General features: G+C 44.3%; 1 protein-coding gene across 2 annotated transcripts in view; it reads left to right on the top strand.

Annotated features, from left to right (window-relative positions):
* Nucleotides 1-12931, top strand: part of LOC144493529 (interferon gamma receptor 1-like) — a 51992-nt gene that overhangs the window by 18324 nt on the left and 20737 nt on the right. For both annotated transcript variants that reach the window (XM_078212582.1, XM_078212581.1), the window contains exons 2-5: nt 7824-7950; nt 8037-8215; nt 11306-11460; nt 12731-12887. In XM_078212582.1, coding sequence (XP_078068708.1) covers nt 7824-7950; nt 8037-8215; nt 11306-11460; nt 12731-12887 — 618 coding nt within the window. The remainder of the gene's footprint in view (nt 1-7823; nt 7951-8036; nt 8216-11305; nt 11461-12730; nt 12888-12931) is intronic.

The following is a 12931-nucleotide window of genomic DNA, read 5'->3' as shown; positions in this document are numbered from 1 at the left end:
CTTTCTCTGGGTCACAAATCTGAGAGAAACAAAGAGCTTATCTATCATCAGGTTCATTTTATTTTTCACTAATTTCCCTTCCATCTCCAGTTCTAACGTAGCTAATAATATTCTCCGAATATAACTCATTCCTCTCCTTGTATTTGTGTTATTTTCTTCCTTGTTCACTAATGAGCGGTCTAAGCGTAACATCTTGCAATCCTGACTTTACCTGAAATGTGAACCTCTATCCTCTCTGTACAAATGTTGCCTGACCTGCTGAACGTTCCCAGCATTTGCTTGTTCAGCTTTCAAGGTCTTAGAAAATAAGGATGAATTTAGCCACGTGTTTGTGTTGGGTTTAGTGTCAATTAAAGTGGTGCCATTTGATCATGAGTAACCTAAAACTTACTATGCGTTCTTTAAAAGGGGACACAATTTTTGCAGTATTGCTCATGGTTTCTGAGGAGGAAGTAGGATTTATTTTCCACTCTTCCCATAAGCAGCAAGGTCAATCTACCATTGTTTACTGTGTTATCTTTAAGAAAACATTTATTGTTAAAGGAGGTAGAATGGCCACATATTTTTGTGTTTAAGCACTTTTATGTTTCATTTAAGCATGTCCGAATTGTTGGCAGTATCATTCTGGGGATGAAGTTCCTTGTAGATGTTACCACACCTGCAGAGATGTGGAGCAGCCCTCAAATGATTCCGATGGAAATCAGCAGTATTCGAGATGGAGAGGATACGGAGTTGAAAGCTCAATTCTGAATCATAGAATGGTTACTGTGCAGGTGGTGGTCGTTCGGCCCATCATGTCCATGCTAGCTCCCTACAAAAGCAACTCAGTTCAGTGAAAAAAGACCCAATTTTTAACTGAAGTATGCCATGCTTGTATCCAGATTTGCTCGCCTCGTCAAAACTAGCCTGGCAGTGTGTGGCTGTTTATTTTTCTGTCATGGGATGCGGATGTCACTGACAAAGCCAACACTTAGTGCTCATCCTCTTTCTTGAACTGCTGCAGCCCTTGTGGCGTAGGTACACCCACGGTGCTCATAGGAAGGGAGTCTAGATATACATGCAGCAAAGATGAAGGATTGGCAATCTTTTTGCAAGTCAGGTTGGTGTGTGACTTAAAAAGGAGCTTGCAGTTGGTATTGTTCCCAAATGCTTGTTTCCTTGGGCATCAAGGCAGCAGAGGTCACTAGCTCTGTCAAAGAGGACTTATTGAGTTGCTGGACTCATCTTGTAGTTGCCTCAGGATGCAATCACAGTGCACCAGTTATGGAAGGAGTAAAGATAATAGATAAGGTGCTAGTCAGGTGGGATGCATTGTCCTGCATGGGGTTGGGCTTTTTTGGCTGTTGTTGGCACTCATCTAAGCAAGTGGAGAGTATTCCATCACAGTTCTGACGTGTGCCCAGTTTTTGGGAAGTCCAAAGATGAGTCATTCACTGCAGAATATCCAGCATCTGACCTGCGCTTGTAGACGGAGTATTTACGTGACTGGTTGGGTTCAGTTTCTGGTCACTGGTAACCTCACCCCCTCGATGTTGATGGTGGAAGATTCACAGGGATTGTGGTGCTGTTTCAATGTCAATGGGAAACTATGGGCTGAATTTTCTTGATTTTTTTTCAGTGTTGTCGTGTTTGGGAAAGTTGCCTTACCAACTTTTCCCTCCTTATTTTTAAACTCTCTGAAATAAAGGGGTGGTCCCACGATGTCATGCAACTTAGGTTTTTAAAGATCAAAAGGGCACCGTGATTTAAATAAAATAAAACCACAAACGCCCCACAGACCCCTCCCTGCTTGGCTATGCCTTAGCTCAGCACCCCCTCTCCCCCCGACCTCTGCCCACCGACAGACTGTGGAGTTTTTTTCAAAATCCCGATGATGTGACATCACACTGGGGGTGGGGATTCCTTTGGTGGAGGAATGATACAGCAGGGAGCTACACTGAGTACATGTTAATGTATTTAAATGGGGTTCACATCATTGCATTGCAGCCACCCTGTTACGTCATTGGTGGGGAGGGACCAGGACAATCAAGAGGGGAAATCCCGCCAGCTTCAGTGAAACTCCCACTCGATTCTCCATCCCGCCCACCAGAACCAGGGCCAGAGAATCTTGTTGGAGTTGTTTATTGCCTGACGTTTGTGTGATATGAATGTTGTGTATCAGCTCAAGTCTGCTGCATTCAGGCACATCATCATCTGAGGAGTTGCAATTTTTCTTATTCGTCCATGGGATGTGGGCATTGCCTGCAAGACCAGCATTTGTTGCACATCCCTAATTGGCCTAGAATTGAGTGGCTTGCTAGGCCATTGCAGAGCGCACTTAAGATTCAAACACTTTGCTGTGGGTCTGGAATCGCATGTAAACGAGACCAGGCAATGTTGGCAGATTTCCTTCACTATGGACGTTGGTGAAACAGATGGGTTTTACCACAATCGATGATAGTTGTCACGGTCACCATTACTGATTTCAATTCCAGAATTTGTGGTAGAATTTGAACCAATGTCCCCTGAACATTATTACTCGTCCAGTGACATTACCACTCAACCTTCACCTCCCACCTCTTATGGAACAAGTGGTTAGCACTGCTGCCTCACAGCGCCAGAGACCCGGGTTCGATTCCAGCCTCGGGTCACTGTCTGTGTGAAGTTTGCACATTCTCCGTGTGTCTGCGTGGGTTTTCTCTGCGTGCTCCGGCTTTCTCCCACAGTCCAAAGATGTGCAGGTTAGGTTGATTGGCCATGCCAAATTGACCCTCGTGTCAGGGAATTAGCAGGGTAAGTATGTGAAGTTACGGGAATAGGGCCTGGGTGGGATTGTGGTCGGTGCAGACTTGATGGGCCGAATGGCCACCTCCTGCACTGTAGGGATTCTGACAAAACACACTGCAATCAGCAGTCAGCCCTAATTCTGGCCTTTTATCATAGAAGAAAGGTAATTGATGGAACAGGTAAAGATGGTTGGGCCTCGGATACTACCCTGCGGAACTCCCGCAGCGATGATTGGTGATCACAATGATCTTTATGCTGGGTATGATTCTTGCCAGTGACAGGTTTCCCCCCCCCACCTCCCCCCGATTCCCAACTGATTTCAAATATGAGATTCCAGTTGGTGAATAAGTACCACTTGATGATGGTGCTTTTCTGATGATTGAGGCCAGACTGAAGGGGGCAATAATTGGCCAGATTGCATTTGTCCTGCATCCTGGAATCATATGCAAATATGGGCAGGTGAAAGCCCAGGGACCCATGTAAATCGTTCCCATCAATTTTGTGCGCTTCTCAAGACCCATCTCACTGTCGAAGAAAAGGCACAAATACACCCATTCTCATTGCTGGTTCCAGTTTTACGCATATACTCAAAATGAAAGACATTCCAGAAAAAAAACGTGTTATCTGTTTTTACAAATTACAAATCAATGTTACTCCTGGTTCAAGTACAGAATGGCAGGAGTGGACCATTTCCACCAGTCAGTGGATATATGCCTGATCTGTATCCTAACTTCACCTAACAACTTTGGCTCCTTACCCTTTAATATCCTAGCCAGCAAAAATCTATTGATGTCAAATTTAAAATTAGTAATTGGGCCAGCATCTACTGCTTTTACTGGCACAGAGTTTCACACTTACTTTACCCTCTTTGAATGTCTCAGCTCTGATTTTAAGATTATGACCCCTTGTCCTAGACTCCAATACCAGTGAAAAAGGTTTCTTTGAAAGGAATTGGTAAGATTCAGTCTGGAAAAATGCGCACTCAAACCATCCCTTAACCTTTATACTCCAGATACAAGCGCAGTTTATCTAATTTCTCCTTATAACATAACCTGATAAAGTGATGATGAATCTTCACTGCACACCCACTCGTTCCAGTATACCATGTCTAAAACTGTATGCAATGCCCTAGCTGTGGCCCCAATGGGGCTTATAGTTGTCACAAAGATCCTCCTTTTCATATTCTCATCCTCTTGTTATAAAGGCTAAGATTCCATTAATCTTATTGATTGGCTTTTGGATCTAACCACTTTATGTTTATGATCTGTGCACATGGAGCCCTGAAACTTTATGGGGTGCCACTGTTCCGAGCTTTTCAATGACCCTTTGTCATTATTATTATAATTATAAAATAATTTACCTTACTGCATTACTCAGCACTAGGAGAGGCAAAGGCACACCGAAAGCTGGTAATAAAGGAATGGATAGGGTGATTGGTTGGTATTTGTATGCAATTTGCCATGGTTTGATTCATTGATTTGGAATGTTTATTTTGTGATAGCTTTTATTTTTGCGTTGATGCTAAGCAGCAATGGTCACGGTCAGTGATGGGGGTGGGGGAGGAGATGGAATGTGGGATTGTTGGTGAATGGAAAATTACTGTGATGTTTGTATAAGTGCAGTATAAGGGAATAGCTATTTTGGATTGAGATGGGAAATTTCTTCACTAAAGAGGGCTCTGAACTTATTGAATTCTTTACCCAAGGAGCTGTGGATTCTCAGTCAATGATTATATTCCGGGCCGAGTGTGATAAGATTTTGGCAGGGTGGCACAGTGGTTAGCACTGCTGCCTCACAGCAGCAGGGATCCGGGTTCGATTCCCAGATTGGGTCACTGTGCGGAGTCTGCACGCTCTCCCCATGTCTGCATGGGTTTCCTCCGGGTGCTCCTGTTCCCTCCCACAGTTCGAAAGGCGTGCTGGTTAGGTGCATTGCCCATGCTAAATTCTCCCTCAGCATACCCGAACAGGCGCCGGAGTGTGGCGACTAAGGGATTTTCAACAGTAACTTCATTGCAGTGTTAATGTAAGCCTACTTGTGACACTAATAAATAAAGCTTTAAACTCCAAGGGAAATGAGCAATATGGATATTGGGTAGGAAAATGGAGTTGAGGTTTAGTAAGATCAGCCATGATCTTATTAAATGGCAAAGACATGATGGGTGGAATCTTACTAAGATTTTTCTCTAAGTGTCAGACTCGGACAGAAAACTGACGTGTAGCTCTCTAGCTGGACAGACCAGATTTCTCTCCTGATCTTGAGCTTCTCTGACTGTATTAAAAGAGTGGGCGGGGTTGACTCCATCACTCTGAAGGGACGGTACCTGATGGAACCAGCAAGGCCGACTCCAGAGAGATTGGGGCCCCATGTTTAAAGGATGCCCAAATGAGAACGAAAAATAAACCACCTCTTTGCTCTCCCCCCCCCCCCCGCCCCCCCGCCCACTCCACCATGGCGTTTGTGTCGGCATTCGGCCCCCCCCCCAGGTCCCTCGCTGTTCCCTGTGTCTGCCAGGTCCCTCTCACTGCTGCTCTCCCCCACACCCCCATATTACAAAATTGGATCCCCCTCCCCATTGGGCTCCCACCCCTGGCACATGCCAACCTGGCGGTGCCAACCTGTACTTGGAGACAGTGCTAGGACACTGCCTGAGCACCTCCCTCTCCCCCCAGGGGATAACCTTTGCACCCCCGAAGGGATCCCCTTGTCTGAATCTAAATTTTTTTGAAAAGCTATTGTTTGCAAACCTCGCCGTGTGATGTCACATTGGCGAGGTTTGAATATTCGATGAGGCGGGGAATCATGTGGTCGGGATGCTGGATAATGACATTAAAATTATGCTAACCCATTAAAATGACGTCCTCTCCCTTTTGTGAGCGAAAACCCAGTGACGTCACCATCGAAAGGTGTGGAAAATCTGGAATCACAGTAGCTGGAATTTTACCACCTTGCCCGCCCCAGAATCAGGGCGGGTGAGGCTCGCAGAACAGCATCCTCCGTTGGCCTCGGGTGGGATCTTACGAGCCTCGGGCAGGCGAGGCGGTAAAATTGCGGCAACAATCTTTCCAGAGAGAATCCACGTATCCTGAGTCTCCCCGGATTTTCTGCCCGCATCGCTTTTCTTTCAGGTGACGAATGCAGGCTTAAAATCTCTCTTCCCCCTTCCCCACCTCGCTCCAGTCTGCCACACACAATAGCCAAAGCAGACCATTGAGGTACAGAAACAATGCTTTCATTGCCCAGACTACTCTGAAGGAGCCTTGACATGTTCAGCAGAGTGCATACCAGGATTTAAAACACTCTGCTGCACGCACAACCTCCTCACCATGGGGGCACAGCTCTTACCGCCAGCTAGATGACGACAGCAGGGCAATTGACAGAAAGAGGGGGAGGGACAGGACAAAGGGGAAAGAAGAATTAGTGCAAGGAAATTAAGATTTCTTTCTGGCTGCAAACAGGAAAGTGCTAGACGCAGCAACAGGTCATACACACCCTGGAGCTATCCTTACCAAAATGATATCAAAGAACAAAGAACAATACAGCACAGGAACAGGCCCTTCGGCCCTCCAAGCCCGCGCCGCTCCCCGGTCCAGGATTGAATCCTGAATCCAGGATCCCCGCCCAATTTTCCAGCCTATCTACATACCAATATCCTATCCACCGAGCTGTCCCTCACAGCTACGATGCTTTGTTCATTACAACCTATTAACTTACCCCCACCCCCCCATTCCAGACCATGTGATCTCCAGGGAGAGGCGAAAACCCAGAGTGAAAAACCCCAGGGCCAATATGGGGAAAAAAAATCTGGGAAATTCCTCTCCGACCCCCTGAGGCGATCGAAACGAGTCCAGGAGATCACAATGGCCCCGATCGGAAAATGCTTCCCAACCCTAGTCATTTCCACTTCCACGAACACCATATGAATTCCCTGCCCCCGAGACAGGTTCCCAACTATCCGCAGTCTCACTCTGTACTGGCACCAGCAAGATGATCATAGAATGAAGCCTTGAAACGAGAAACCAGGAACAATTAGCCCGCGCCGCTCCCTGGTCCAAACTAGACCACTCTTTTGTATCCCTCCATTCCCACTCCGTTCATATAGCTGTCTAGATAAGTCTTAAACGTTCCCAGTGTGTCCGCCTCCACCACCTTGCCCGGCAACACATTCCAGGCCCCCACGACCCTCTGTGTAAAATATGTCCTTCTGATATCTGTGTTAAACCTCCCCCCCTTCACCTTGAACCTATGACCCCTCGTGAACGTCACCACCGACCCGGGGAAAAGCTTCCCACCGTTCACCCTATCTATGCCTTTCATAATTTTATACACCTCTATTAAGTCTCCCCTCATCCTCCGTCTTTCCAAGGAGAACAACCCCAGTTTCCCCAATCTCTCCTCATAACCAAGCCCCTCCATACCAGGCAACATCCTGGTAAACCTCCTCTGTACTCTCTCCAAAGCCTCCACGTCCTTCTGGCAGTGTGGCGACCAGAACTGGACGCAGTATTCCAAATGCGGCCGAACCAACGTTCTATACATCTGCAACATCAGACCCCAACTTTTATACTCTATGCCCCGTCCTATAAAGGCAAGCATGCCATATGCCTTCTTCACCACCTTCTCCACCTGTGACGTCACCTTCAAAGATCTGTGGACTTGCACACCCAGGTCCCTCTGCGTCTCTACACCCTTTATGGTTCTTCCATTTATCGTGTAGCTCCTCCCTACATTATTCCCACCAAAATGCATCACTTCGCATTTATCAGGATTGAACTCCATCTGCCATTTCCTTGCCCAAATTTCCAGTCTATCTATATCCTTCTGTAGCCTCTGACAATGTTCCTCACTATCTGCAAGTCCTGCCAGTTTTGTGTCGTCCGCAAACTTACTGATCACCCCAGATGCATCTAGCGCCAGAAATGTCTGTGCATGTGACACAAACACCCTTCCGGTGGAAAGTTGGCACTGTGCCTAAATCCTGGGAGCTACAGAACTGAATTTTTCAGCCTTTGTTCTTATTCAAAGCAAGTAATTTTTTCAAAATTATTTTTGACCAGGGCATTCTGAACTCCATCCTCCGGAGAACCTCTCTATAGTGTCCCATGATTTCTGCACGGTTTTGAAATGGGATGTCCCTCCTACATCAAGATCGTCATTGTTTAACGTACAAATTCTTGACTACAGGTAAGTTTCTATTTTACTTGTCATATGTATTTTAATTCAGAGGATTAAAGTGCGCTATGAATTAACAAAAACTCTTTGTTTTACAGGTCTGGAAAATGGAAGCCTTTCTCGCCTTGTTCAAATATTTCCATGCATCAGTGTGATCTCAGTGAGGTTTTTATACCTGTAATATATGAGAATGGTTATTGTGCCAAAGTTAATGCAGTTGCGGGGTGGCAAAAGTCATATTTTTCTCACAGTTACCGATTCACTTTTGGCAATAATGGTAAGTGAGAATTTTTTTTAAAACTTAAATCTTTTAACCTGAATTTGCTACCGTGGCTAAGTGTGGGTTTCTTTTGAGATAATGCTATGTATATTCATTTCAGCAAAAATGTATTTTTAAGTTCCAAAACACAATGCCAGGAAGAACATAAAAAATAGGAGCAGGAGTAGGCCATCTAGCCCCTCGAGCCTGCCCCGCCATTCAGTAAGATCATGGCTGATCTGATAGTGGTTTAGTTCCACTTACCCGCCCGCTCCCCATAACCCTTAATTCCCTTATTGATCAGAAATCTATCCACCTGTGACTTAAACATATTTAACAAGGTAGCCTCCACTGCTTCAATGGGCAGAGAATTCCAGAGATTCACTACCCTCTGAGAGAAGTTGTTCCTCCTCAACTCTGTTCTAAACTGACTCCCCCTTATTTTGAGGCTGTGTCCTCTAGTTCTTGTTTCCTTTCTAAGTGGAAAGAATCTCTCTGCCTCTACCCTGTCTAGCCCCTTCATTATCTTATATGTCTCTATAAGATCTCCCCTCAGCCTTCTAAACTCCAACGAGTACAGACCCAATCTACTCAATCTCTCCTCATAAGCTAACCCCCTCATCTCCGGTGATCAACCTGGTGAACCTTTTCTGTACTCCCTCCAAGGCCAATACATCCTTCCGCAATTAAGGGGACCACAATTGCACACACTACTCTAGTTGTTGCCTCACCAGTACCTTGTACAATTGCAGCAAGACCTCCCTGCTTTTATACTCCATCCCCTTCACGATAAAGGCCAACATTCCATTTGCCTTCTTGATCACCTGCAAACTGAGTTTTTGCGATTCATGCACAAGGACCCCCAAGTCCCTCTGCGCAGTAGCATGTTGTAATTTTTCACCATTTAAATAATAGTCCATTTTACTATTATTCCTTCCAAAGTGTATAACCTCACACTTGTCAACGTTATACTCCATCTGCCAGATCCTCGCCCACTCGCTCAGCCTATCCAAATCTCTCTGCAGACTTTCCGCATCCTCCACGCAATTCGCTTTCCCACTCATCTTTGTATCATCTGCAAACTTTGTTATCCTACACCCGGTCCCCTCCTCCAGATCGTCTATGTATATGGTAAACAGTTGAGGCCCCAGCACCGATTCCTGCGGCACGCCACTAGTCACCAACTGCCAACCAGAAAAGCACCCATTTATTCCAACTCTCTGCTTCCTGTTAGATAGCCAATCCTCAATCCACGCTAACACTTTACCCCCAACTCCGTGTACCCTAATCTTCTGCAGCAACCTTTTGTGAGGCACCTTATCAAACGCCTTCTGGAAATCCAAAAACACCACATCCACCGGTTCCCCTCTGTCAACCACACTCGTTACATCTTCATAAAAATCCAGTAAATTCGTCAAACACGACTTTCCCTTCATGAATCCATGCTGCGTCTGCTTGATCAAACCATTTTTTTCCAGGTGTCCTGCTATTTCTTCTTTAATGATGGATTCCAGCAATTTCCCAACTACGGACGTTAAGATAACCGGCCTGTAGTTACCCGCCTTTTGTCTACCTCCTTTTTTAAACAGTGGCGTCACATTAACTGTTGTCCAATCAGCCAGCACTTCCCCAGAGTCCAGTGAATTTTGATAAATTACAACCAACGCATCCACTATTACTTCTGCCATTTCTTTCAGTACCCTGGGATGCATTCCATCCGGGCCCTGGGACTTGTCTACCTTTAGTCCCATTAGTCTACCAAGCACTACCTCTTTAGTAATAGTAATCGTTTTAAGGACCTCACCCTCTACAGTCCCATGACCGTCAATTTTCGGTAAGCTATTTGTGTCCTTTACCGTGAAGACCGACACAAAAAACTTGTTTAAGGCCTCGGCCATTTCCTTGTTTCCCATTATTAAATCCCCCTTCTCGTCTTCTAAGGGTCCAACATTTACTTTAGCTACTCTTTTCCTTTTTATATATTTGTAAAAACTTTTACTATCAGTTTTTATATTTTGTGCTGGTTTAGTTTCATAATCTATCTTTCCTTTCTTTATCACTTTCTTAGTAGGAAGGGTTGTTAGCTTTGAATGCTTTAAAAAAAAAAATCCCTTTCCATTCTCAATGTTTATAATTAATCTTGTGTTCTGTACTTTTTTTTCCTTAAGCTATTTATAAAACAGTGATCTATTGAGCTATTCCACATTTAGCAATCCAAATGTGTTCCTAAACAAAACATGCTAAATAAAAAGTACTTACCCTGTAATGAGGACAGATAACATTCTGGACCCATAATTTTTACATTAAAAACCTGTTGACTGCCTTGAACCTAAATGGCCCAAAAATCCTCTTATTAACTCTTCTGCTTGTTTCCCTGGCCCTCCCACTCACCATTTCCATCCCCAAGCATCCTGTCCGCCATGTACTCTGCTACTCCTTCTCAATCCACAATCATTTTCTTTTATGCTAGATATTACTTGAATGGAGGGTTCCCCCCCCCCCGATTCCCGTCGCCTTGAGTTTTCCAAGGGCTCCTTTGTGCTTGTGGTGAACTGTTATGTTATCATGCCACATAAACATTGCAATTAGGGCGTAGACAAGATGTGTTAAAGGGCAATAACCATCTCCATCAAGACAGGAGCACATAGACAAGCCCCAAATCTTATACTAATTGGTAACAAAAATCTTGCTCACTGAAACTATGGACTGGTTGTTAAAGAGAATAGAAAATTCCACTTTCAGATAGGAATACATTTCCAAGGAAGGATTAGAACTTGCAAGGGCCAGAGTAAAGAGAAATTTAGCTGCATATTTCTTGTTTATACCCGAGTGATCTTCCACTGCTGAAATTCTTCCAAAAATCTGACTTCATTTATGTTGTTCATTTACTTTAACCCTTAAAATGTGTTGACTAATGAAGTCGCAATTCAATTTGAATTTGGGAGACTTCTACAAAATCACCCAAACCTTTAACACAGTTATCCTAGCCCTCAAAACACCGTGTAATTGTCTCATTGTTCTTGTAAAACATGTTGTGATACTTGTTTAGTATTTATTAAATATATCATGAGGATGTGTTTATAATTATAAATTTGATGTCTCATACAGCCACTTTAGGTCCTCCTACTGTACACCTTACGGCTGATAAGGATGAATTAGCAGTGGAACTAAATTACACAGTCCCTTCCCCAAAAAACGAGATACACAAGATTTTGACCTATTTATCGTATAATATTTACCTCAGGAATCCTGAAACCTCTGAGGTAAGTTTGTTAATGCTAGTTTTTTTCTTCCCCAATATTGCTACAAAAATATAGTTTTCTTCAAAATAGCTCTTGTGTATTGGATGGATGTGTATATATTATTTTAATGTGCTTTTAGGGAAGAAAATCCATTGATCTAACTTGGTCTGGTCTATAAAGTGACTCCAACCTTGCATCAACATGGTTGATTTAAATGCCTTTTAGCAAACCACTCAAAATAAAAAAATCATGCTTGATGAATCTATTGGAATTCTTTGAGGATGTAACTAGTAGAGTTGACCAAGGAGAACCAGTGGCTGTAGTCCACTTAGACTTTCAGAAGGCTTTTGACAAGGTCACACATAGCAGACTGCTGTGTAAAGTTAAAGCGCATGGGGTTGTGGTTAGTCTCTTGAGATGGTTGGAAAGCTGGTTTGCAGACAGGAAGTAAAGAATTCATAGAACCCCTACAGCGCAGAAGGAGGCCATCCAGCCCATCGAGCCTGCACCGACACCCAGACCCTATTCCCATAATCCCACGTTTTTACCCTGCTAGTTCTCCTGACACTAAGGGGCAATTTAGCAAGGCCAGTCCACCTAACCTGCACGTCTTTGGACTGTGGGAGGAGACCGTAGCACCAGGAGGAAACCCATGCAGATACAGGGAGAATGTGCAAACTCCACACAGACAGTCACCCAAGGCTGGAATTGAACGTGGATCCCTGGCGCTGTGAGACAGCAGTCCTAACCACTGTGCCACTATGCTGACATAATCCACTAGTTAGCGTAAATGGGCCTTTTTCTGATTGGCAGGCAATGACTATTGGGGTTCCGCAGGGACCTGCGCTAGGATCCCAACTGTTCACAATATATATTAATGATTTGGAAGAGGGAACTAAATGCATTTTTTCCAAATTTGCCGATGATACAAAGTTGGGTGAGAGGGTGAGCTGTGAGGAGGATGCAGAGATGCCTCAGCATGATCTGGACATGCTGAATGAGTGGGCATATGCATGGCAGATGCAGTATAATGTGGATAAATGAATCCATACACTTGTTGAAAATTGCTGGAAAATCTCAGCAGGTCTGCCAGTATCTGTGGGAAAAGAACAGACCTGTACAAAGAGTCTTTCTAGCTCTTATGTAGCTAGAGTCATGCAATTTAAAATTAAGTGGCCACACCCGGTAGCTTATTTATAGTACACTAGGTTCAGTACTAGTAAATCGGAAGCTCTTGCCAGAAAGATACTTTACTATTTGACTGTCTGATCATGTATTTCATTTGTTACAGATACAGGAAGTGTGCGAAAATCAAGATCCGATTTTGACAATGAAAGTGCCAGTGGGAGTCATTTGCGTATCTGCTGAAGTACATATCGACATCTTAAAACTAAAGGGAAATAGATCACAAGAAACCTGTTTGCTAATTCAGTTAAATGATTCATCAGGTAATCCTTCTGATCTCAAATGGTTACTTACTCAAATCCACAAA

Source organism: Mustelus asterias, chromosome 5, assembly GCF_964213995.1.
Source record: "Mustelus asterias chromosome 5, sMusAst1.hap1.1, whole genome shotgun sequence".
NCBI classification, from domain to species: domain Eukaryota; kingdom Metazoa; phylum Chordata; class Chondrichthyes; order Carcharhiniformes; family Triakidae; genus Mustelus; species Mustelus asterias.
This window is presented reverse-complemented; position numbering and strand designations above follow the sequence as displayed.